This window comes from Rana temporaria, chromosome 8, assembly GCF_905171775.1.
Source record: "Rana temporaria chromosome 8, aRanTem1.1, whole genome shotgun sequence".
Lineage (NCBI taxonomy): Eukaryota > Metazoa > Chordata > Amphibia > Anura > Ranidae > Rana > Rana temporaria.
In genome coordinates, this window is record NC_053496.1 from 69,874,133 (window position 1) to 69,899,318 (window position 25,186).

At 42.7% G+C, this 25,186-nt stretch overlaps 1 protein-coding gene across 5 annotated transcripts in view; it reads left to right on the forward strand.

The window, feature by feature from the left end:
- Positions 1-25,186, forward strand: part of JMJD1C (jumonji domain containing 1C) — a 389,821-nt gene that overhangs the window by 351,580 nt on the left and 13,055 nt on the right. For all 5 annotated transcript variants that reach the window (XM_040361986.1, XM_040361984.1, XM_040361985.1 and 2 more), the window contains 7 exons: positions 838-927; positions 2,338-2,465; positions 5,489-5,702; positions 7,223-7,431; positions 10,545-10,823; positions 23,203-23,371; positions 23,457-23,547. In XM_040361986.1, the coding sequence (XP_040217920.1) occupies positions 838-927; positions 2,338-2,465; positions 5,489-5,702; positions 7,223-7,431; positions 10,545-10,823; positions 23,203-23,371; positions 23,457-23,547 (1,180 nt within the window). The remainder of the gene's footprint in view (positions 1-837; positions 928-2,337; positions 2,466-5,488; positions 5,703-7,222; positions 7,432-10,544; positions 10,824-23,202; positions 23,372-23,456; positions 23,548-25,186) is intronic.

A 25,186-nucleotide genomic window follows, 5' to 3' on the forward strand; every position in this document is an offset into this window, starting at 1 on the left:
CAGTATTCAAACTCGGCGCAGGAAAGAGGGTATCGGCGTATATCGCACACCCACGATTTTGCCCTGATTTTCAGGGCAAAAAAGTGCGTGGTATACGCCGATAAATACGGTACTATGCATAAATGGACTTATTCTTCTTTAAAATGGTCATTGTATGTAACTGTTCATTAGCAGAATTGGAATGGTATGTCACTATACTGAACTATAGAGCTTCTAAGTCTTTCACTAAAAACACTAGAGATTTGGTGAAACTGACCAATAATGGGTATAGCCACATCATTACCCTTGCACACAATGTTATAATATTGTTTGTAAGTAATAGCAGCTGCTATTTTTGTACCCTGTCTGTTCTGCAAACCATTCTAACCTCGAAAGTGACCTCACAGCCTAATTTAATTATAGCAGAATAAATAAATGGTATATACGGATCAGCATATTTTGCAAATAAATCACTTTGCCTGTTAAAGGGGGTAGGAGAATTTTAATCAGATTAAAGCATAAATCCATACTATGGTAAGGAGAATTGATTTTATCTCCATAAATTTAATGACCCATGAATTCTGTCAGAGCGACACTAACAAATGGTTAAAGAGCATCCTCTGCTCTGACCAACAGTTTAAATTACCTGTCAAAACTGGGATGATTTAGTGATAACATCACAGCACAGCATGTCAACTTCATAACCTTGAAAGGGTGGTAATTGACCTGTGCTTGTCTTCAAGAAAAGGAAGTATATTTTTCTTTTTGGCTTCTGATATTTAACCCTTAATCGTAACCAATACTTGTTTTTTATTGCTTTTATTAATGGAAATGTGTGGGATTTTCTTTTTTTTGTAGATAAGGAACTGTACACTTGGCTGAAATGTGTAAAGGGCCAACCTCATGATTACAAGCACCTAATGCCTACACAGATTATACCAAGCTCAGGTAAGACTTATTGAACATGTAATATACCTTGCGTGTGATGTGAGTGGGAACATTTAATTGAAACTCAAGGTTTGTTTTAAAAAAAAAAAAAAGGATTTTTAGATGTCTTCCCGCTCGATACAGTAAATTGGAACACAATCTAGATCAGATGCTGTGCAGAAGCTTAGCGATTTCTCATATGCCTGGCTCGGGTACCTAGATGTGGACACTTATACTGACTGACACACTAAGGCCCCGTACACACGAGGAGACATGTCCGATGAAAACGGTCCGCGGACCGTTTTCTTAGGACATGTCTCCTGGGAGCTTTTGGTCTGATGTGTGTACACACCATCAGACCAAAATCCCCGCGGACAGAGAACGCGGTGACGTAGAAGACACCGACGTTCTCAAACACGGAAGTGCAATGCTTCCACGCATGCGTTGAATCAATTTGACGCATGCGTGGGATTTCGGGACACTGGTTACACGTCATAACCAGCGGAATTGTACGATGAGGTGTACTAACCATCGGACATGTCCGACGTACATGTTTCCAGCGGACAAGTTTATTAGCTTACTAAGAAACTTTTGTCCGCTGGAAACCTGTCCGCTAGGCCATACACACGGTCGGACATGTCCGCGGAAACTGGTCCAGTTTAAGAGGACATGTCTCCTCGTGTGTACGGGGCCTAAGACTTTTAGCAGACAGGTTTCAATACAGCTATAAGCGTTTTAAAGATGCCCTTCATTTAGCAAAAAATTGCAATTTAAGCAGCACCTAATATGTGCAGTCGCAGTATACCTGTACAGCAGTCGCAGTATACCTGTACAGCAGTCGCAGTATACCTGTACAGCAGTCGCAGTATACCTGTACAACAGTCGCAGTATACCTGTACAGCAGTCGCAGTATACCTGTGCAGCAGTCGCAGTATACCTGTGCAACAGTCGCAGTATACCTGTGCAGCAGTCGCAGTATACCTGTGCAACAGTCGCAGTATACCTGTGCAACAGTCGCAGTATACCTGTGCAACAGTCGCAGTATACCTGTGCAACAGTCGCAGTATACCTGTGCAACAGTCGCAGTATACCTGTGCAACAGTCGCAGTATACCTGTACAACAGCCGCAGTATACCTGTACAACAGCCGCAGTATACCTGTACAACAGCCGCAGTATACCTGTACAACAGCCGCAGTATACCTGTACAACAGTCGCAGTATACCTGTGCAACAGTCGCAGTATACCTGTGCAACAGTTGCAGTATACCTGTGCAACAGTGGCAGTATACCTGTACAGCAGTGGCAGTATTCCTGTAGTTAAAATAAATAAAAAAACAACTGGAACTGGTTGTCCTAATAGCCTGGTGCTGTTCGCCAGCTTTCAAAGACTGTAAATGAAAATCTGCTAAATATTGTGCTTCTTTGTTTTAGTTCTGACTGACCTTCTAGAAGCAATGCACAGCCTCCGAGACAAATTTGGGATTAAGTCACACTGTCAGTGTGCCATTAAACTGAATTCGCAGGTTGGCAAGCTACCTACACTCAATGGTGTATCACAGGTGAGATTGTGTAACAGAAACCCTTAGAAATACCTAACATGCATGTCTATGGACAATTTCTGAGATTTTTTTTTCTTGCGTGGAGTGGGAAAGAGTTAAAACCTCCCTTGAAGTTTTTTTCTCCTCTCTGATTTATTTGGGGAGGTTTGCCTGTCCAGTCAGCAGGACAGTAAGTGAGGGATAACCTCCAAGAGGAATAAAAAAGCATTGAATCAAATGTGTGTTTAGAGCAGGGTGACCAGAGCACTTGGCATATTTTTTTATTGTCCATGTGGAGATTTTCCCTCACCTCTGCATTGTCAGCAGGTAAGGGAAACATGCCCATCAAGGTCCCACCAGATCTCAAAGCGTTTCTGAGTCTTTCCCACTCTATCGCGCTGGCTGGATTTCCTCTTTAACCGATCACATACATTTAGCTTAGTAGCAGTGATATTAAACAAAGCTGTAGGACTCGTTTTTAAAGTTTTTCCTTAAGGCCTCCTGCACACGGGAGTAAATATCAGGGAATTGAAATGAGATGCATTATTGTCTATGGAACAATGCACACAGCAGAGTAAATATCTGTATTCCAGCAAATGAGTACAGAGCTGTAAAACAAAACTAGAAAAGTTGACATTTGAGTGTAGTAATTGACACATAAACGTGTGATTACGTTGTCTATACACATGTGTACACAAGTAAATGAGTATATTACAGCACGATCAATGAAGAATAATTTTACTCGTCTATAAGCTTATGCACCTTTACATGTCTTTTACAAAACATTTATACTCCGATTAATACTCCTTTATATTCATGTAAACATGCTTATAGACTCATAATCGCACGTGCTGCACCCAAATGGAAAGTTTAGCTGTGTTACTGATATTTACTGTGTGCATTGTTCCATAGACAATAATGCATTTCATTTCACATCACTGATATTTACTCCCGTGTACAGGACGCCTTAAGGAAAAACAACTTCTCGCTGTATTACTGTTCTTTGCTCAGGATCTTTCTGTCAACAGAACAGTATTGACATCAGTAAATGTTTATGCCCGTGTGCAACTGGCCTTCTTTTTGATTGAGGTTTATGAAATTGTATCAGATTCTACATCAGCTCGGCATATTGCTTATAGCTCGGTGCTCATTTGTGGCATTTCTAAACCTGATCATTTAAGCTGTTAAGAATATATTGCTTATGCTACACATTATTCCTACTTTTTGTGGAGATTTTACTTTTAAGGCCTCATTTACATGGGTGCTGAGGCCCGTAGTCTGTGAATGGGACCTTGTGTTTATGTAGCTTGAGCCAGCATGTAGTTCATTCAAGTCTATGGGGAAGCAGCGACTACACCACCACACTGTCCCCACCAAGGGATCACCTACCCGCCTGTCAAATTGGGATCAATGGTTGTGTCTGTGCAGGCACTGTGTCCCCATAGCTTGAATGGGGTGTCTGCCCACTGAACCTGTCAGCTTTATACTATGCATGAACTATGGGCCTCAGCGCCCATGTGAATGAGGCCTTTAATGTAAAATCACCAGAAAAGGTAGGAAGAACGTGTAAACCTGAACCAATACGTTCTTGACAGCTTAAAATGATAAGATTCAGAGCTACAGAAATGCCACAAATGAACGCTGAGCTTGTGAATGAGGTCTAAATTGTGTTCTGTTCATGACCAATTTACCACCTTCACATTTATCGGTTTTCTTAGTGTTACTAAACCCAGGACCTGCATTCACTGTTTCTGGTCTCCCACAGTACACAGAACATGGAAAATGCAATCATTTTAGTAAATATAAACCGCTAAATATACTTTTATCAGTGCCTGGTTAATACTTGTAGCGTTTTCATACTGTACTGCTGTCTTATCGGGATGCAGGACCCCTGACCCTCTGGACAGTGTTTGTTGCCCCTGTGCTGATCACATGCATCCTCCCAAACTCTCTAGCAATACACACCAAACTGCCCATGTGCAGACTGACTCCAGTAACTGTCTTATCCAGACATGTTTTGGAGACCATGCAAGGAAGGGGAGGACCTGTGCATATGGGATCAAACAACCTTTTTACACAATGCAGAGGATTAACCCCTTAGGTTCCACAGTGAGTATAACATGCGTGCTTTACTGCACATATAGACTGATTTTTACTGTTGTGGATTTAGAAACACTTTAGAGCCCAACTATAGCCAAAATTGAGTGGCTATGATAAAGCAGTTCTCATGTCTATTGACTCTTCTGATGTTCTGTAATGTTAGCCATGTTTGTTAATCTGTGTGTCATAGTGTAAACCAATATGTAATATAATAACGCTGTATAAATATAGGTGTTAGGAGACCAAGAGCCACACCAAAGATTTTGGATTCCAAGAGTATTTATTTCATCCTGTTCAAAAACAGACCTACGCATTTTAAGGGCAATAAGGTTGCTCTTTGATCAGGGCTAGTTTGTATAGAATGACATTAGTAAATGGAGGGTCCGTTTAATTCATGAATTATTGGTCTCCTTTTATTTTATAGGCGTGCTTGAGCTGGTTGTGTAGGAGACCGTCATTATACTTTACAGTGTGGGCTTATCTTTACACAGAGAAACCAAACCAAATTTTATCCCAAGCTTCCCATCTGCACTTTTAATGTACATATAAGATGACAGAATGTCAGTTGTTATACGTTTTTCTTATTCTATCAGATTTGGCTTTTCCGTTTTGTCAGCCATGTCTACTATACATAATTGGGCAAACGTTGATTTGTATTCCTAGAATGACCTTACTCTCTGCCTGAGTCCTATCTCAGAGCTGCAAAATCATGCTGCCTTATGTATGAAAGGACATCTGTGGGAAAATATTTCCAGTCATTTTCTTTGATCAGTTTTCCAACCTAGAAATGTACAAATGTCACTTTCTATAATTATTTTTTGGCTATTGCCAACAGAAATATGTTTACAAAATGGTTTTCATAAAAAATAAATAAAAATCATAAGTATTGACCATCCAAGGGGGAGCTGTGTCTGACCTGACATGAATTTTGGTCAATCTTTTAGGTACTGCAGAACGTTCTCAATCACAGTAACAAGATATCTCTCAGCTTGCTTGAATCGCAGCCGCAGAATTCGCCTCAAAAGCCAGAAACCAACGGTAATGTGAGCCCCGGAAGTGACAGTAGCACGGATAGTAAGCTGGCATCCCCAGAATCCCATTCCTCACTGCATTGGCTAGCAGACCTGGCCGAACAGAAGGCCAGAGAAGAAAAGAAGGGTGAGTCTCTATATTTAAATAGTGATGACACAGAAATGAAGTTTACACTGGCAATTCTCTGTTACCAGCAGCACAATCACAGCCGTTCTGCTGACACATTACCCAGTGGAAGTCACCTCCTCACTGGCTGAATAACATTCACTTTGAAATCTCGCTGGTTCATCCAGTGGGGGAAGGACACACCATAGGAGAACATTTAGACTCCCTTCATGTTAAGAGACGGGAATGAAATTCAGACAAATGCAGCTGAGGAAGTTCATAGAGTGGAATGGGGATGCACTGTGGCCTTTTTGCTTTGTGGGGGGCTAAGGAACGTGTCCCAACACTTGTTATAAGAACACTATTAAAAGAATATGGTATTTCCATTGCTAGTCATCACTAGGGCTGTCTCGATACTAGTATCGGTGCCGAGCATTTGCGCAAGTTCTTGTACTCGCACAGATGCTCCCGATGCCTAATCCGATACCTGGGAATGAGGTGACGTTGCTTGCAAACTGGAAGTCAGCGGGTGGAGAGGGTAGAGCGGAGAGCGAGTCCTCAACAGGTTGGCAGCAGTGGACCCTAGGTAAGCTGGCAGGGGTGCAAGGGCACAGCCGCATGTTCCATCATAATCAGTGACCGGAGCCGTCACATTCGGTAACAGAAGTGACGCTCCATGTCTCTGTCAGATATTAAACATCCCGAAGCCCATATTGGTACACCCTGCACTCGGTCGCAGTAAGCCAGCAGCGGACATCTTGTTACACCCAGCCCATATAGTTCTGGCTGGGTGTAACAAGATGTCCGCTGCTGCTTAATGCAGGCCAAGTGCAAGGTGTACCAAGTTGGGCGTTGCAGCTTATACTATATGATAAATGACATGAATGATGAGAGGAAAGGAAGTATTTTGCAATGCTAAATCCTTTCCTTTCCTCTCATCCATGTTATTTATTATGCCAGGCCAGCAATTGCCAATCAGTGCTGCATATTAGTGCCAATCAGTGCTGCATAATCAATGCCACCTATTGGTGCTCTACAGTGCTGCTTAAACAGTGCTAGAAGATATCATTAGTCTGTATTGTGCTTTGAAAACTGTTGCATGACATTAAAAAACGAATCGTTATTGGCGAGTACTTGGGGGGGGGGGGGGGGGGAAGTATCTGTACTTGGTCTTAAAGTGCTATCAGGGCAACCCTAGTCATTTCTCCTCTCTACTTGCAACAAGCATGCTGCGAATTATTTTCAGGTAGAGGTCTGCACATTTTCAGAAGTTGGCAGACAATATATGAGATTAGTTAGCGTAGCAGGTGTCAGATTTTAACTGTTCTCTGTCCCCTGAAATGTCAGATTTGGAAAAAGCGAGGCTACAAAAGGGGACACATATAGATAATTCAAACCAAGGCTTGCACAGTGACGATATCATTATTCAGATTCATGAGTAAGCCCTGTTACTGTTTCTCTTTTTAATGACCACGGTATAGCTGTTCTCTCTCCCTTATGGTACTTTACTACCTCCAACTTGTTCTCTATTGTCTTTGCAGAGAATAAGGAGTGTCCAGTGGGAAAACATATCAAGGAAGAACAAGATGGTAACGATGGGGTAAACTGCAAATCCTCACCACCCACCACTCAGACCAGCGAGCCAGGTTCAACCCTGAGAGACCTCCTGACCACCACTGCTGGAAAACTGCGTCTGGGATCCACTGATGCTGGCATAGCCTTTGCACCGGTTTACTCCGTAGGAAATCCAGTGAGTAAAAGCTGCACCATACTTTGTATAGTATGCCCACCTCTATGGTTTGTTTTACGTTTATAAGCCAAAAAAAAATGCACACCAGACTAATCTGACTTGTGTGGGATGTTTGATGTTGCAGAAATCACTGGAAGGTAAATAATTCAACAAGGAGAAACGAAGCCTCTTGGCAAACGGTTCTCACATATGAGCTTCTGCCAAAGACAACTAAAGACTAGGAACGCAGCAGCAAACAAACTTGTTTTTTAGTGATGATATGCAAGTGTGGTATTTAACATTTAATAGACATAGAGAAGGAAAGTCGAGAGCTCTCCAAAAATTCCCAGACTGAGTTGGCCTCCCAAAGTGTGGCTGTTTTATGGGAACCTGACCATTGAGGAAACAGGCCCATAAAAATTCATTAGGTTTCCACATGTTGGCTGCTGTTTAGAAGCTTTTTCTTGTTTTGGACTTTGTTGTAAAGGCCAGTACTGACGAAGTTTTAAGGTTTTCATTGCAAACATCTTCTGAAAATTCTGGTTCCCTGGAAATGATGCTAACCCAGAGACTTCAGTATTCTTAAATTGTTCCCTACTTTACCCACAGCTTAAAAACGCTTGACTGTACACAGACTTAAAGCCCAACTCTGGGAAACTATAACATTATCCCTTGCAGTGGAGCTGTAGGGGTTAACTGCTCACTTTGTCTAGGGCCGTGTTTCTCAACCATTTTTCAATGGAGACGCCCTTTAAAATTCTCCAATACCGAGGCACCCCTTTCTAAAATGGAAGAAACTAAACGAATAGTTTTACAGAATGCACCAAAATCCAGACACCTCAATGTTAGAGGTGATAGTCTTCCAAAGCAAATACACCTTTGCACGTTGGTACTGACTAGTATGCCTATCTTTCTCTTCTCCCTCACTCAGCTAATGTGACCCCAGTGCTGACAAGGAGCCACAGGGGAGAGGCAAACAAGGATGCTGTGCAAACGCTTGACACCCACCTTATCAACCAATGACATTATTGGTTGTTAGAACGCTAGCGGATAGAAGATTGTAATGGTGCACAATGAAAACATGTGGCTTTTCCTAACTAAAAGGGAGGCTTGATTCACCAGCTGGCTTGTATACAGTTTTTGGGCAATTTTTAGACCTTTTGCCTAGGCACACCTGAAATTTGGTCACGGAGGTGGAGAATCGTGCTCCCCTGTGGTGGACTGACCCTCTGTGTACTCATATCCAGCGCAGGGCTATGGACCCTGCCATGGTCTTACCGTCAGGACCATAGACTCTGTGGGGATAGTTCAGAAACGGGGAGTGGGTGCAGGATTGAGAAAGTAAATCGCTTTTACTGTGTTCATTAGACCTAAGCAAGCAATTAAAGGCTAGGTTCACATTTAAAAAAAAATGCACATTTTTCTGCAGGTAAAAAAGTGCACGTATTTTTAATTTTTTTATTAGGATCCTGTAAAGCATTGCACCCACAATCGGCAGAATGTGGTTGCAATCTCGGGCTCCTGCAGGCTGTCAGTGTAGTGGTCTGCCCCTACATTTTTTAGGCAAGCAGTCACTGAATGATAGAATGACTTGATGAACTACTAGATCGCTCACCAGCATCCTTGTAGCTCATTGAGAACTACAAACCGTCAGCCACAGTGGTTGACGGTAGTTGTAGTTCTCCCATTCACAGAACACTGAATGAACAATAAGGCCGTGTGGGTGGAGCCCCGAACAGCCGTGGTGTTTCAAATTGTGACAAATTATCACAACAGGGGTTTCGGGGGCTAATGATTTAGTTACATATTATTACACCCTGAATATGGGTGTAACATGTTATTAAAGGTTAACTTTTCTTTTATCCAAGTGGTGTCCAGGTCCAACAGAAAATAGTAAACTTAACATGTGCATTTGTTTTCTTTGTTTTTTTTGGGGGATTTTTTTTTTGTAAAAATGTGTTTTACACTTAGTGAACGAGTGTGGCTCGAAAATTTTGAGTCTCTCCTTCCAGACCTAGGAGGTTGTCCATGGACGTCTTCCCAGCCATGCCCCCCACCTGCACATCTGGCGCATTCTGTGAGGACTGTGTTCTTCGGATCGGGCTAGAGGGCCAATCACAGTGGCTCTTTACCATGTGATCAGTGTCCAATCACAGCGGATCACATGTAAACACACTTGCTGGTTATCGGCATTCCTTCCTTATGCAGTTTCGTAGCGTGGAGTTAGGAATTTCCCATTTGGTTGTGCTGCAGATGAAGTCTAAAATGTACTTCTATATCATTTAAACTTGTATGAAATATCCAGAGTTGAAACTTTAAGTGCCATGGCCTGGTGACATAAAAACAGGGATGTAAATTCCTCTGACTTAAAGGGATTGTAAAGGCTTGTTTTTTATTTTCTAAATGGGTTCCTTTAAGCTAGTGCATTGTTGGTTCACTTACCTTTTCCTTCCATTTCCTGTCAAAATGTTTTTTTTTTCTTTGTCTGAATTTCTCACTTCCTGTTTCTCCTCAGTAAGCTTGCCTCCATCATCCGAGCCGTTCTGGTGTTCACAGCGTCTCCCCGCAGGGATGTAGTCCCAAGGGAGGGGATGAGCACACTTTCTGAATTTCTCACTTCCTGTTCCTCCTCAATAAGCGAGCATGCTGACTAACCCCCAGCCAGAATGGCTCGGATGATGGGGGTAAGCTTACTGAGGAGAAACAGGAAGTGAGAAATTCAAACAAAGAAAAAAATTTTTTAGAAGGGAAATTGAAGGAAAGGTTAAGTGAACCAACAATGCACTAGCTTATAGGAACCTATTTAGAAAATAAAAAACAAACCTTTGCAACCCCTTTAAGTAACCTTTAAGCTGGCCATACATTATACAATTTTTGTCATTCAAATTCATTAAGATTTTAACTATGTCATGCAAGAGCCTGCGTGGTTGCATGCAAATTAAGTGTTTAGTTGTTACCTCATATTATATGGTTTTGGTAAATCTTAAGGAAAATTGTATAATGTACGGCCAGCCTTGGCCACCTTCTGACTACATGCAGTTTACTATCTCTTATTTGTAAATGCCTTTTAATGTAGTCGCTTCCTCTGGAATGTATATAACAATTGTGGTCTGTTTATTTTCTTCTAATCACAGAGTGGTAAAGGTGGAAGGTCCATGCCAAACATCTTGGATGACATCATTGCCTCAGTGGTTGAAAACAAGATTCCTGCCACACGGCCACCTAAACCCGTCATAAAAAACGAGCCAAAGGAGGAAATTCCCGAGAGCCGCAAGCTGCCTCGTGATGAGAACGCAAGGACTTACAGTGATATTCCACATTCTTGGATTTGTGAACGGCACATTCTATGGTTAAAGGATCATAAAAATAACTACAACTGGAAGCTCTTCAGAGAGTGCTGGAAACAGGGCAAGGTTGGTATGGGATGTCTGGGTGATAAATCTGGCGGGATGTACTACAAGAAGGAATGTCTGCCTGTTTCCGGCTTATTATAGAGCTCTGTAAATATCCTATTATGAGCTCAGGAAATCAGAATAGTAACACTAATGAATTGATTGCACTGTAGTTTTCTGCAGCATTCTCATGTGATCGTTTCAGGTTTTGTCAGTCTATGAACTTCCCATCAGCTTTCAGATATTTGGGGCTTGTGTATGATGCACTTTTGGCCATGCAGAATGTATTGGCATCTTCACTGGTGCACAGGTTAATAGGTGCCCGGTGGGGTATACATTTCTTTAAGTTATACTTTTATCTGGGCTTCTTGGTGGTTCTTGTTCATGTTGTTTGAAACTCGGATGAATGAGATTGATATTTGACCTTTGATCCAAGTTCTGATGGATGATTATATGTGATCCAGATTCCGGGCTATGAGTCAGTGAGCCAGTACAAAGCATACAGCCAGTGAACTCTGAGAACCATTCTCCTACCCGTGTAATTGTCCCAGGTCTGCAATTCATTAGGTAGTAAGGCCAAGTACAAATCGGCATTGTAGGCTCTGTATTTCTGTTTCTTTGTACTTTATAGAATAAAGTTTGTTGCATATGCATCTTCTGAGCTGGATCACTTCTTTGTGACACGGTAAAAGTATTTCCACTTCTAACAGGAATATCACCGTGGTAAAAAAAAACTCATCACCTTCAGATAAAATATTCATGTTCACCTTGTAACAACGGCTCTCATGTTATCTTGTCCTGTTTTGTATTATGCTGCAGAATCATTTATTTGATTTTCCAGACAGAGCTCATTTTTGAACTGTCAAATTGTTATATTTCCAGTTTTGAACTGTGCATTGATATTTTGTCTGAAGCTGTAGCTGCATATGTAGTTGGTTCACAAATAATCTACTTCTGTGTTATCAAGCACTATACGACTGCCATATGCGAATACATGCCGCAGTCTTGTTCTGGCACATTCTCAGTTAACTACCGAAGATCAGGAGCCGGTAGGGTGGGCTAATGATGTCATCAATGTGCAGCTAATGCATGCCAGATCATTGGGGGCCCCTTCTACCGTCATGCAGCCCCTTTAAAGCATCCGTTTACACCAACGTAAAGGGGTTGAATATTTTGTAGATTTATTTGGCTATCTTGGGTCAAATTTATTTTTTGGGCTAAGTGCTTGAGCCAGAAGTGCAGGGAGTGGTCAGTAAATTCAGATGTGGGTGTCCACAGGCGATTGTCATATGATGACTGTCTTAAGCCTCGTACACACAATCGGATTTTCATCGGACAAATCCGTGGATTTTTCTCCGAAGGGCATTGGCCGTGAACTTGTTCTGCAGAACTTTTTCAGCCAACATTCACAAAACTACGTGGTATTTCAGCTTATTACCGCCACCCTTTGGGCAACTTCTGCTATTGTTGTCTGATGTTTAGCATTGGTTCGGAGCATGCGTGTTTGTACTTTGGATTTTAGTCAGAAGGATTTGTGTACACGCGATTGGATAATCCGACGAAACACATTTGTTGTTGGACAATTTGAAAGCATGACCAGCCAACATTTCTTGTCAGAAATTCCGACAACAATTGTCCGATGGAGCATACAGATGGTCGGATTATCCAGCAAAACTCGTCCATCGGACAATTGTTTTCGGAATATCCGATCGTGTTTACAGGCCTTTAAGAATGATCATAAAATATGTTATTAGTGTGTAGTGGAATATCTGGGTTGTCAGTATCTTATCACTCCACTATTAGAGTGTAACGAAAGGTAACATGCCTTTTAGTTTATTTTTCTCCCATTTTGGATAGATGATTGTAAAGCTTCGTGGGTTACCTCCACTGTGCAGTTTGTTTTGCACAGAGTGGCCCGATCATCGTCTTTTGGGGTCCCCTGGCAGAGCTATCAGCTCCTCTTCACATAGTATAACCCTCTAGGAGAAGCGCTCTCCCAGGAGGTTACCTTGTGGGCACGATCCCGAGTCCAGCATTTGCGTCCATAGACGTTGAATGTAGAACTCTGCACCCGCATCATTGGATTTATTTGACAGCAGCGAGAGCCAATGGCTGAACTGCTATCAATCTATCCAATCAACAGCCGAAAACGCTGGGCAGAGAGGTATAGAGCGTCTCCCGCAAGGGATCGAAGGGGGTCAGGTGAATAAAACGGGGGGGCTAGGGGGCCGGTCACTGTCTGAAGTTTTTCTACCTTAATGCATAGGATGCATTAAGGTGAAAAAACACAAGGGTTTACAACCCCTTTAAGCAAGGATTATAACCCCCATCAGTTTATTTTTATCGCCTGTGCCCAGTGGGGAGATTTCCTTCACTTCCTGTCCCAAAGCCAAAAGAGAAAGTGAGAGGGAATCCCGGTGTGACACAGGGTCACCAGAACTAATGTCCCCATTGGAAGATTTCCCCTCTATTTGTGTTCCGATGTCGAACCAAAATTTGGGATTTTCTTTTTCGATGATAATGGTAACAGGACAAATAGAGGGGATGAATCTCCCTAAAATCAAAGTATTAAAGTGTTAAAGTGATCCTATCAACACAGGGCCACTTCTGCCCAGTGCGACATCACTCCTGGTACGCCTGGTCCAGGCTATGAAGTGTTGGAACGCACGCCAAGAGTCGCAGGAATGGCGTCTTTTTCTTGCTATAGAGCTGTACATTCCAGTGCTAGCCTATAGCACCAACAAATGTAAATCTGGCCACTTTATTGTTAAACCTGCACAGGCTATATTGCGATATGTTATATACTCTGTTATTTTTTTTTTAACGTTTGTCTGCATTAGAACTGAAAGCCCCAGCAGCTGATGCCAGTTAAGCTATGGATCATCTCTTTGATGTCGCCCATCCTTCTATGTATTGCAATCCCATGCAATTTTCTATCTAGCTAATTGCTTTTTCTTGAGGTTTTTTTTCTTCTCACACGAGTGTTGGTGGAGTGTTGGTGGAGCACGGACACTCAAAGATTACCTATCTCACATTATTGAACACCCTTTTTGAACCTGGCATGTAGGAGAAGATGTCAGCACTATTATGGGAAATGGAGTATCCTCCCTTTTAGTTTTGCTTAAACTTTTCTCTTGTCAACCTTATGAGTGTCTCAGTTGCCAGTTTTGTGCCAGTGGGGTCCCTTTTAATGGGTATAGTCTAATTCAAATTCTCTAATCAGAATTGGCACTGTCTTAAATGTCTAAATTTCACAGGAGCCCTGCCCTCGTTCCTGTTCAAATGGGCTGAAGTTGCACTAGATTGCCAAAAAGTTAGTACATGCACTACCTTTCAAAAACACACTGTACCAAATCGCATGGTACGTGTATGTTAAGCTCATGAACAGGGATGTTTGCCAGTTCCAGTAATGTCTTTAAAGTGTGTGTTGCAAACCCCATATTTAGGGTGGAACATGTAACATATTCCAGTTCCTGACATCTCTCCCCCTAATTACACTTCCCCTGTGACAGTGGGTGGGAGTTCTCCTCCCCGCACCTGCTGTCAGTTTCCTGTGAATTAATGAATTGCAAGTACCGTCAGCCACCAGGGTAGGTGACCGAATGACCGAATAAACTGTCAGGGCACCTATGTGAAACGCGTCAGAACATAGCCTGCACCCATGCATCCATGTAGCAAATAAAGTACTTTTATTCAAAGGGATCCGAGTTGCCAGCCTTCCTGATTCAAAAATTGTACCTGTGGGGCCTGAGCGCCCTAGCTAGAGCTCCAAATCACAGTTTGTGAACTCTTTTATATTGACAGTGGAGCCGGGGTAACATATTTTGTTTCTTCTTAGGGCAGATTATTCACAAGCCCTGCAGCTTTCAAACTGACAGCCTGTATGGAAGGTATAGGCTGCAGGGCTTGTCTGCAGAAGTCTGACATTACATCCATGATCTACTGATCGCGAGGGAAATTTTTTCCAGGCTCCTGCATGAAAAAAACAATGTGCATTTTTTTTTTTCTGCGTTTATCATTTTTTTTATAAAGGTGGACGTATCCTTGAATGGGTGTTCAATAAAGATGAAAAGTTAAAATTGTTTGTGTTTTATCGGCTTAAGCACATTGTATTTGGATGAGGATCACATTTTTGGGGAAATTGCTGCAGAAACCCATTTAATTCCAAGGGGTTCACATGCTTTGTCTTGTCGCTGTATATAGTTGCGTTTCTTGTCATTAAAATAGACACAAGATGGCATCTTGCCACTTTATATTCATCCTAATTAGATGACGTTCATCTTAAACTCTGACTCCTGCATAAATAGGAAGCTTGTTGATATCATTATGGCCAAGCAATCAAATTGCGATAAAACAATTAAATCAGAAACACTACTATCCCTGGATCTAGAAAAAAAAAAAAAATTCACAATGGCATGGAAATTTAAGGTATGGCAAGTTACTCCAGAAAACAAGTTCGTTCCAAGGGGTTCACATACTTTGTAATGCCACTGTAACAGCCTGAATTGGCATTGATATTTAGACGGGTATAGGTGTACGTTTTACATGTGATTTTCAGATGAGTCATATAAAGGAATCTGTCATTAAACTGCTGATTCAGTTCAAAGTAAACAGAGGTGATGATTATTCATTCTCATAAATGTGTCTGTGGATTAAAGTGCATATGCTACGTCTCAGAAATAAAACCTTTGCCAAAGAGGTGCGAACCTGTTTTACAGTGTAAGTGTACTTCCTCAAAAATGTCAATTAAACTCGGTCTCTGTGTGTGTGTGAGAAGCGATCAAACATGCCTCCTGCGGAGTCCTGGCTAGCGCTATGCCCAGCCATTACCCTGGCAAAAGGTGCTCCAGATTATTTACCAACGATAAAAATAGAGTACGACTTGCACAATTATTTTTCTAAATTGCAGAATTTCTGAGTTTTGACTTATTTTTGAGGACGGTACAGTTGGGCTTTTAACCACTTGCTTACTGGGCACATATACCCCCCTCCTGCCCAGGTGAAATTTCAGCTTTCGGCACTGCGTCGCTTTAACTAACAATTGCGCGGTCGTGCGACGTGGCTCCCAAACAAAATTGACGTCCTTTTTCCCCCACAAGTAGAGCTTGCTTTTGGTGGTATTTGATCGCCTGTGCGGTTTTTATTTTTTGCGCTATAAACAAAAAAGAGCGACAATTTTGAAAAAAAATACAATATTTTTTACTTGTTGCTATAATAAATATCCCGATTTAAAAAAAAAAAACACATTTTTTTTCTCAGTTTAGGCTGATACGTATTCTTCTACAAATTTTTGGTGTAAAAAAATAAAAAAAATCGCAATAAGCGACTGGTTTGCGCAAAAGTTATAGCGCCTACAAAATAGGGGACAGAATTATTATTATTTTTTTTTTACTAGAAATGGCGGCGATCTGGGATTTTTATTGGGACTGCGACGTTATGGCGGACACATCGGACACTTTTGACACATTTTTGACGCCATTCACATTTATACTGCTATCAGTGCTATAAATATGCACTAATTGCAGTATAAATGTGACTGGCATTGAAGGGGTTAACACTAGGGGGTGAGGAAGGGGTTAAATGTATTCCCTGCATTGTGTTCTAACTGTAGGTGGAGGGGGGGGGGGGGTGTGACCGATCTATGTCCCTATGAACAAGGGACACAGATCGGTCTCCTCTCCAGAGACAGGACGCTGTCTCTGTGTAAAACGGCAATGAGAGATGATCTCATATGTTTACATATGAGATCATCTCTCATTGGCCGCACAGATCGCATCGCAAACGGCCACTCTGATTGGCCGTTCGCGGCGAACTGTAATTGGCTGTGTACAAGGGAACACGGCCAACACAGAGTTTCCCCGCTGCGCGCTCGGGAGCGTGCGCGGGGAACGCCCAAAGGGGCAGACGTCAATTGACGTCCAGTTGGATTTTCAGGTCCGCGCTGTAGCCGTCATTCGGCTATAGCGCGGGTCTGAAGAAGTTAAGCTGATCTTTAGCGAGTTTGGTCCCCAGAGCTTCTTCCCCAACAATGTGATGCCTGCTCTCTTCTTTGACACTGTTTCTCCTGCCTGCCATCTTCTCCCAGTCATCTCCTGGGTTTGGAGCCTTTTGTCTTCAGCTACCAATGACTCGGCTTCCTTGCACGTGCACAAAAGTTGAAGCGGAGTTCTGACGGAAAAAAAAGCGAATTTAAAGTCAGCAGCTACAAATACTACAGCTGCTGACTTTTAATAATAGAACACTTGCCTGTCCAGGGAGCCCGCGATGTCCTCGGCCAAAGCCGACCCGTACCTTGGCTCCCGGGTGCAGGCCCCCGACATCTTCCGTAAGGGAATCAGGAAGTGCAGACTTGCAGCTTCACAGCCTGGTTCCCTACTGCGCATGCGCGAGTCGCTGGTCCCTGCTGTCTTCTGGGACTTGTGTGTCACCCAGAAGACAGCAGGGGGGCGGAAGAGGGGCCGGACATGGCACAGATCACCGCGAAATCTCAGGCAATCTATCACTGGAAGTGGGAGCAAATACCTGGATTAAACTGGTATCTGCCATGCCCCCTCCACCCCCGGAAAAGCAGAAGTTCCATTTGTGGGTGGAACTCCACTTTGTTTCCCATCACCTGGATCTTCTGCCCTAACCCCATGGCTGCTAACAAACTGTTGCCCCATCTTTCAGCTGATGTCATTTTTAAAACTTGAAAAAATTGTTCCTGTCAAATAGAACTACAATTGTAATAGTTGGTTAACCAAACCTACTTATTGGACTCCATTCAGGGTCTTAAAGCGGTGGTTCACCCTCCTTAACATCAGTCTAGCATAAAATTCGGCATCGTAGCACGAGCTACAGTATGCCGGTCTTACATTTTTTATCCCCGTACTCACTGTGCTATTGCACATTGAAGATTCCGACTCCCGCGGGGAATGGGCGTGCCTATGGAGAGGGAGGATGATTGACGGCCGGCTCTGGCACGTCACCCTCTCCGAAGACAGCCGGAGTAGGTCTCGGCTCTTCACGGCGCCTGCGCACAGGCTATGCGCAGGCGCCGTGAAGAGCCAAGCCTATTTAGGCTATTTCCGGAGAAGCGTGACGTGCCAGGGCCGGCCGTCAATCACCTTCTCTCTCCATAGGAACGCCCATTCCCCGGAATCTTCAATGTGGAATAGCACAGTGAGTACGGGGATAAAAAATGTAAGACCGGCATACTGTAGCTCGCGCTACGATGCCGAATTTTATGCTAGAATAATTTTTTTTTTTTTTTTTTTTTTTATAATAGGGTGAACCCCCGCTTTAAGCAGGAGACTAAATTCCCCCTTTTTTTTTTTTACAGAAAGTTACTTGGGAACACTCAGAAAATTGTATTTGTATTTCCTGAAACTTGCTATTGGCCAGGTGGTCTCTGTACCCAAGAGCATTCTGTGTGGATTAAATACTTCACAAAGAACTAACTGCTAGGGCCAGGTTTACGTATAGGTCATTTTCCAGTGATTCTGAGCACGTAAAAACATCAAGCATTAGAAAATCTGTGTGGTTTTGTAGCGAATGTATGCATTGAATATGGCGCAATAGGGAAGCAACATTTCAAAGATACATTTGTGTTTTGCCTTTCTTTCTACATTAAGGAATTGGATATCTCAGCAGTGCATCATATGAACCGTTGGTGGGACTGGACATGTGTAGGGAACACAATAGGTGTAGACTTTCTACAACCCTTAAAGTAAAGCCTTTCTTCCCCATGACGGAATTCAAGACTTGCCTTTTCTGTCACCCAGGGGGCACCGTCCGGTGCTAATGAAGACCATCTGGGAAAGAAATGCATTCATCACAAAACGGATTCTTATGGCTTAAAAAAAGAGCAACATCTCTTGGAAATCATCTCCTAAATAAGCTTGACATTTGTAGAAAAGTGCTGCTGAGCGATTTTTGTTCTGAAATTTGCTGAACTCAGCTTTTCAAAATAAAACGACTTTACATTTCACCTACTGTTATCAATTTAGTGGCGTGCTTGGAAGCGGGGCGCAGAGCTGCTAAATCATGCAAGTCCTTTTGTGTTATGGAAAACTGCTGTTCTTTTTTTAAGATGTTGGAAAGGTAATGGCAGGAGTTCAATGTGCACTGATAAAAGTTACAAAATAGAAAGCAGGCCTTTGTAATGTGCGCGTATGTAATTTATATCACTCTGGATCTGGAACCCATTGCATGCTTCTGAGACTTTGCTGTAGCTACAGCTTTTCTGCTCCATATATTTTGATGATATGCCTTTTATTAGTGGACTTGTGAAAGGGAGTACGTTTTTACTGTTCCCACTTACTGACAGTGTACAGCCATTTTCTGTGCAGGGGTGAGAATGTACAAGGGAACCATATGGGACAGACATTGTCAATGTATCCAACTCTATTTTTAAATTCCATATCGGAGGATTGTCTGTTATAATGATGCTTAGCTGTAATGTGTAATGTCAAACTGTCAGTATAAAATTCTGGGAGTTATCATTAGGAAGGTGCAGGCACTGGGAACTTGTCATGGGAGAATAATGGAGGCTGCCATTCCTTGCCATCATATACAAACACGTATTGTTCCCTGATGTGGCAAATTGAGCGAAAATTGCTCCATTCATGTCCATGTAGGTCCGGACACAAGGTCTGCATTGTTAGGGCTGGTACACACGGGCCAAATATCGCCAATTTAACAGAAACCGGACAACAATTGGCCAGTGTGTACAACAGCCTGTTTGATGGAAGCTGGCGTAACATCTGGCTTCTATCGAACGGGCATGCTGAAAAACCATAAGCGGACTGGCATCGGATCAGCGGACTGGCATCGGATCAGCGGACTGGCATCGGATCAGCGGACTGGCATCGGATCAGCAGACTGGCATCAAATAGTGACTGGTGTGTGCTGGTGAGGGAGGGGGGGTGGGGGTGTTCGGGAAGCAGAGGCAGTCTCCCTGTCAAAAAACAATCTCAGCGGAGAGATCACTGTACTGACATCACATAGTACAGCGGGCCCCTCCTTTTTTTTTTTTTTTTTATTCGGCCCACTGGGTTGAATGAATAAAAAAAAACTACCTATGTGTACCCGGCTTTAGCCTGTTTATCTGTAATTCAAGTTCACAGTGAGAGCACTGTAGTGTTAACTAGTGACTGTGGCATTCCTGAATGTAGGATATTTCTGCTGGACAACCCATGAATTGTCAATATTTGATTCCTGGTGATCTGATCCTAATTTATATGGCCAGATTTAGCTCCTTCTGAATAGGGCATTGGCCAGGTGGGCACACATGTCTGTGGAATTCCGAGTGTCATACAAGGTACTTGGATGGGGGGGGGGGGGGGGGGGGTGAACAGTAACCTGCATCAGTTTCTGAAAGTTTCCGGGGCTTATTTCTTTATGGTACTATGATGTAAGAGGGACTGGGAAGCCAGTGGGGTTGATTTATAAAAGGCAAATCCACTTTGCACGTAAAAGTGCAGTCGCTGTAGATCTGAGGGGAAGCTCTGCTGATTTTATCATACAATCATGTGCGAGCTAAAATGCTTTTTTTTTTTGGCCTTGCATGTATGTACCCCTCAGATCTACAGAGACTGCACTTCCAAGTGCCTTTAGTAAATAACCCCCAATGTGCATCTGTCTGACTTGTTTTAGCCACCTGATATGCAGGCTAATCCACCTTCACCACCTGGACTGCCCAGAGCTGTGCCAGTGTTATCATATCATCATGCCATACTATGGACACAACCATTATTCTCTAATGTGTTATGTTTCAGAAAGTCCTGGGGTGACATTTTTTTTTTTTATTTATAAGGTGCTCTGTGTTTATAGGGTGGAAATGAATGAAGGGCCAAGTTGTGTTGTGTGGTGTTTTTTCCTCTTATAGAGGTTAATGTTGGGAGGCTGACATGATCAGGCTGTCAGTGACTGTGCGGGGTATTTGCATATTTCTATCTCGGTGCGCTTGCTTCATCATCACATAATCAGATTGCTACAGGGAGCAAGGAGACGTTTCAAGCCATCTGTTTACATCCTCACACCTCTGTGGTTGCCAAGCAACATCACAGATGTGTTTGAATAGATATTAATACTATGATGAAGGAAATTGCATGCAAAATAAAAAGAGCAAACTAATGATCACAATGTACGAAGGATGTAATCTAGGTCATCACTGATGGTACATTTTGTAGCATTACTAATGACCTTACAGAGTGAGTAACTTGTATAGCGCTACAAATGCGAACGAAATCGCCTCAAGGCGCTTTTGTAGCCAGTGTCGGCCTGTGTCTTTAGAAGAGGTGGGTCTTACGTTTTTTCCTGAAGGCCCGGTGGTTTTCTTCCATGCCGATGTCCGTGGGTAGAGCGTTCCATAGCCGTGGTCCTTGGACTGCGAATCTTCATTCTCCTTTAGATTTGTCGGCTCTTCGGGATGTGGAGGAGGTTTTGGTTAGCTGACCGAAGGGTGCGCCTAGGGGGTGTAGTGTTTTTTATTTGCTCGCATAGGTATTGCCGAGCGTTTCCATATGTGCATTTTGTGAGTGAGATCCTTCACGGCTAGCCAATGTAGGGTCCTCAGGGTCGGGGTGATTGATTCCCAGGTTTTTTTTTTCCCGTTACCAGTCTGGCTGCTATGTTCTGGATGACTTGTAGACGTGAAATTTGGGAAGTCTGAGGTAGAGGGCGTTTGCGCTGTCGAGTCGGGAATTGATGATTGTTCCGACTACTACTGCTGTGTCCCCTTCCGGAATGAAAGGGATGAGTCTACGGAGAAGATGGTGATATCCGCTGACTACTGATCCTATTTGTGCGATTCATAGTCATGTCCAAGTCAAAGATGATTCTGAGGCTTTTGACTTTGGTGCTTGGGGTGGTGGTTTGTCCAAGGATGGTGGGTGGTGTGCATGTTGTCCTAGAGGTTTTCTTTTGGTTTGCGTGGAGAATAGGTCATATATTTTATTCAACCAGTGGATACTGGATCGAACAAAAAACTGACCCGATTTTTCCCAGCCACACATTCAAGGTGGATGGGGGAATCCTCACTGCTGCTTGTTTTATGTATTCTGATAGTCTGAAGACTTCCTAGCTGTCAGAATACTGGAGCCTATTGTCCGCGGCGCTGATCAAGTAGATCCAGAAGTTGATTGGTGGATCAACTTCTATTCAACTGCAGTGTGGCCACACATGGATCGAAATTCAGCCGATATTTAATCCATGCATTGCAAACTTAACTCTTACTGGCATGAATCACCTCACTGAATGAGATCAGTCTTCCTCAATGAGGGTAGAGAAAAGTGTTTTCTGAATGGATTGCTTATGTCATGGCAACTGCACCTTTGTGATGATGATAAGCAGGAACAAAGATTGTCTCTGGACAGCCGCACTCTGAACAAGTTGTAGCCTTTTATTTAAAAGAAGGACATCACTACGAGTCACAGCAAAATAAAATAAAACCTGACACTGACGCGTTTCGCACTGAAGGTTAGGACTATGACTAAGCACTAGTTTCAGTGCGAAATGCGTCAGCGAATTTATTTTGCTGTGACTTGTAGTGCTGTCCTTCTTTTAAATAAAAGGCTACAACTTGTTCAGAGTGCGGCTGTCCAGAGACAATCTTTGTTTCTGCTTTGCTAAGTGCATTGCCTGCACCTGAGTTGTCTGCAACGGAGGATATTCATCTGGGTTCCCACCTGGAGCGGCTATTCCCTTTTCCTTTTGTGATGATGATGATGATTGCTCTCCCCCCTGCACCTTTGTGATGATGGTGATTGCTCTCTCCCCTGCATCCTGTGATGGTTATTGCTCAATTGCGGCAATTTGTGTTTTGTAATCTGCCCAACAACAAATTGGCCCAACAAAAAAATTAAAAATTCAATTCGGCTATTATCTGATTAATCGAAACAATAATCGGCCAACTAATCGATTATTCAAATAATCGTTAGTTGCAGCCCTAATTGGGAGTGTCACGTCTTAGAACCCCTCCAGTTCAGGCTGCAAATGACACACTCCAAGCTATCCTGTCCATACTATATCCTCTTCCAGCATTTCTGTAGTAAAGCTTGGTACACATTGACATTTCTGTGGCAATCTGTGCTATTGTGTTCTGACAGGGGGGACTCCCTGCCACCCCACCTTCAATGCACTGATCACTGCCTGCAGCCATTGATCAGATGCTGGCTTTCGATCATGTCCCTTTTGACAAAAGGCAGTTTTAGACCGGTTTCTGTTGGACAGACTGCGGTTCATACTGACCGAAAATTGTCCAGTTGAGCAGAACTACACAGTGTGTACCCAGTAAGGTGTGGTGATTGCACTTCTAGAAAATCAGATGTAATTGCACTGTCTGTTTTACTATACAGTAAAATTGCCTTAAAAAACGTGTTAACCATGTAACCTCTGCTTTTTTTATGTTTATTTTTAGACTGTTGTGGTTTCTGGGAACCAGAAGAGAATGAATGCAAACTTCTGGAAGTCCGAAGCAATATGCCATGACTTTGGGGACCATCAAGGGGATCTTCTGAACTGCAAGGAGGGCATTGTGTCTAGCGGAAATGTCAAGGAGTTCTGGGATGGATTTGAGGATGTAGCCAGTAAGTGACAACATGTACCAAAAAATCTTTTGCTGTCACAACTGTAGCTTTTCTTAACCGTTACTTTGTGCATTCCCAAAAACAGAACGTCAGAAACAGAAAAATGGAGAAACCATCCTTCTGAAGATGAAAGACCAGCCTTCAGGAGATGACTTTAAGAACACGATGCTGTTGAGGTAACAGAGGCAGATGCTTGTATTAGAATAAGGTTCCTACACCTTTACAACATTTCTGTTTTGGTAAATTTTTTACATTTACCGCATTCATCTGCATATAACACATACAGGCGTATACCACGCATCCTAACTTAGAGGGAAGTTTCAGGAAAAAATCTTTCCACAGCCCCCTGTGTATAACACGCAGGCACGGGTTTAAAAACCCTCTATTTCCAGGGTAAAAAAGTGAGTGTTATACGCCAATAAATACAGTAAATCCTCCCACCTTGTAGGGAACTGTGCTGCCTCTATTAGTGGGAAATGGTGAAATCTAACATTACCCATGCACAGCTGCAGCAAGGGGACACTCCGATTTGTGCATTGACATGGTATCACAACTGCATATCACCTGTTTGAAAGATCCCTCTATATAATATAAGATAATGCAGCATTATTTGACCTTATTAAAGCGGTGTTCCAACTGCAAATGTATTTTTTTTAAAGTCGGCAGCTACAAACATTGTAGCTGCTGACTTTTAATAAGGATGTTTACCTGTCCAGGGAGCCCGCAATGTCTGCCCCCGAGGCCGATCAGTCCATCGGATTGGATGCAGGCGCCGCCATTCTAATTAAGGGTTTCCTACTGCATATGAGCGAGCCGCACTGCACTTTGTGAATGTACAGCTGTCTTCTGGAACACATACGGGTCCCAGAAGACAGTTGGGAGGGCTCGACGCACAAAAAGGAAATTACGTCCTGCGCCGCGGGCCAGGTGGATCGGAAGTACAGACTGTACTTCATAAAAAGGTAATATAGAAGAAGAAAAGAAAAAATTTTACTATCCAAAAACAAGGGGTGGTCTTTTATTTAAAACCGCCGCTCAAAAGTGGGTGGAACTCTGCTTTAAGAACAATAAAATTGGTATGAAGATGCCAGATGATACAGTGTTTGTGTGTGTGTGTATTTAAAGGAAGCAGTTTCACTTGTTGCTTCCAAGTTACTGAAAGCTTTTTTGTAAGCACTTCTCTTCAGATTAGCTGAGACTGAAATCAGGAGGGCAGCTTATATATAGATGAGCCGGTCGCCTTTTAAGCTTTGTACACACAGGCCTGAAATCGTCTGGTTCACCAGGAACTGGCCTAATCACCTGAACTAAACAATATTATTATCATGATACATACACACACACATACATACATACATATACACACACACACACTCTCATACACATACAGCAAGAGTACACTCAGGTTTATGTATTAACATGGTATCACAACTGCATATCACCTATTTGAAAGATCCCTTCATAATGTAGTTACTTAGTCTGGTTGGAAAAAAAACATCCCATCTAGTTCAACCAATAGAAATGAATGCAGCTGAACAGTATACAGCATTATTTTATTAAACGCATACATAGTATCATGATTTATATAGCTTCAGCAGTTTGTGCAGCGCTTTACAAAATAGAGAGACAGTACAGATATAAAACAATTCAAGACAACAGGGTGACCCTATTCATAAGATCTTACACTCTAAAAATAAAGGGCAAGTGATAACAGAAGAATAATAATACATTAAAGCGGATGTTCCGCCCAAAAAAAATATTAAAAGCCAGCAGCTACAAATACTGCAGCTGCTGACTTTTAATATTAGGACACTT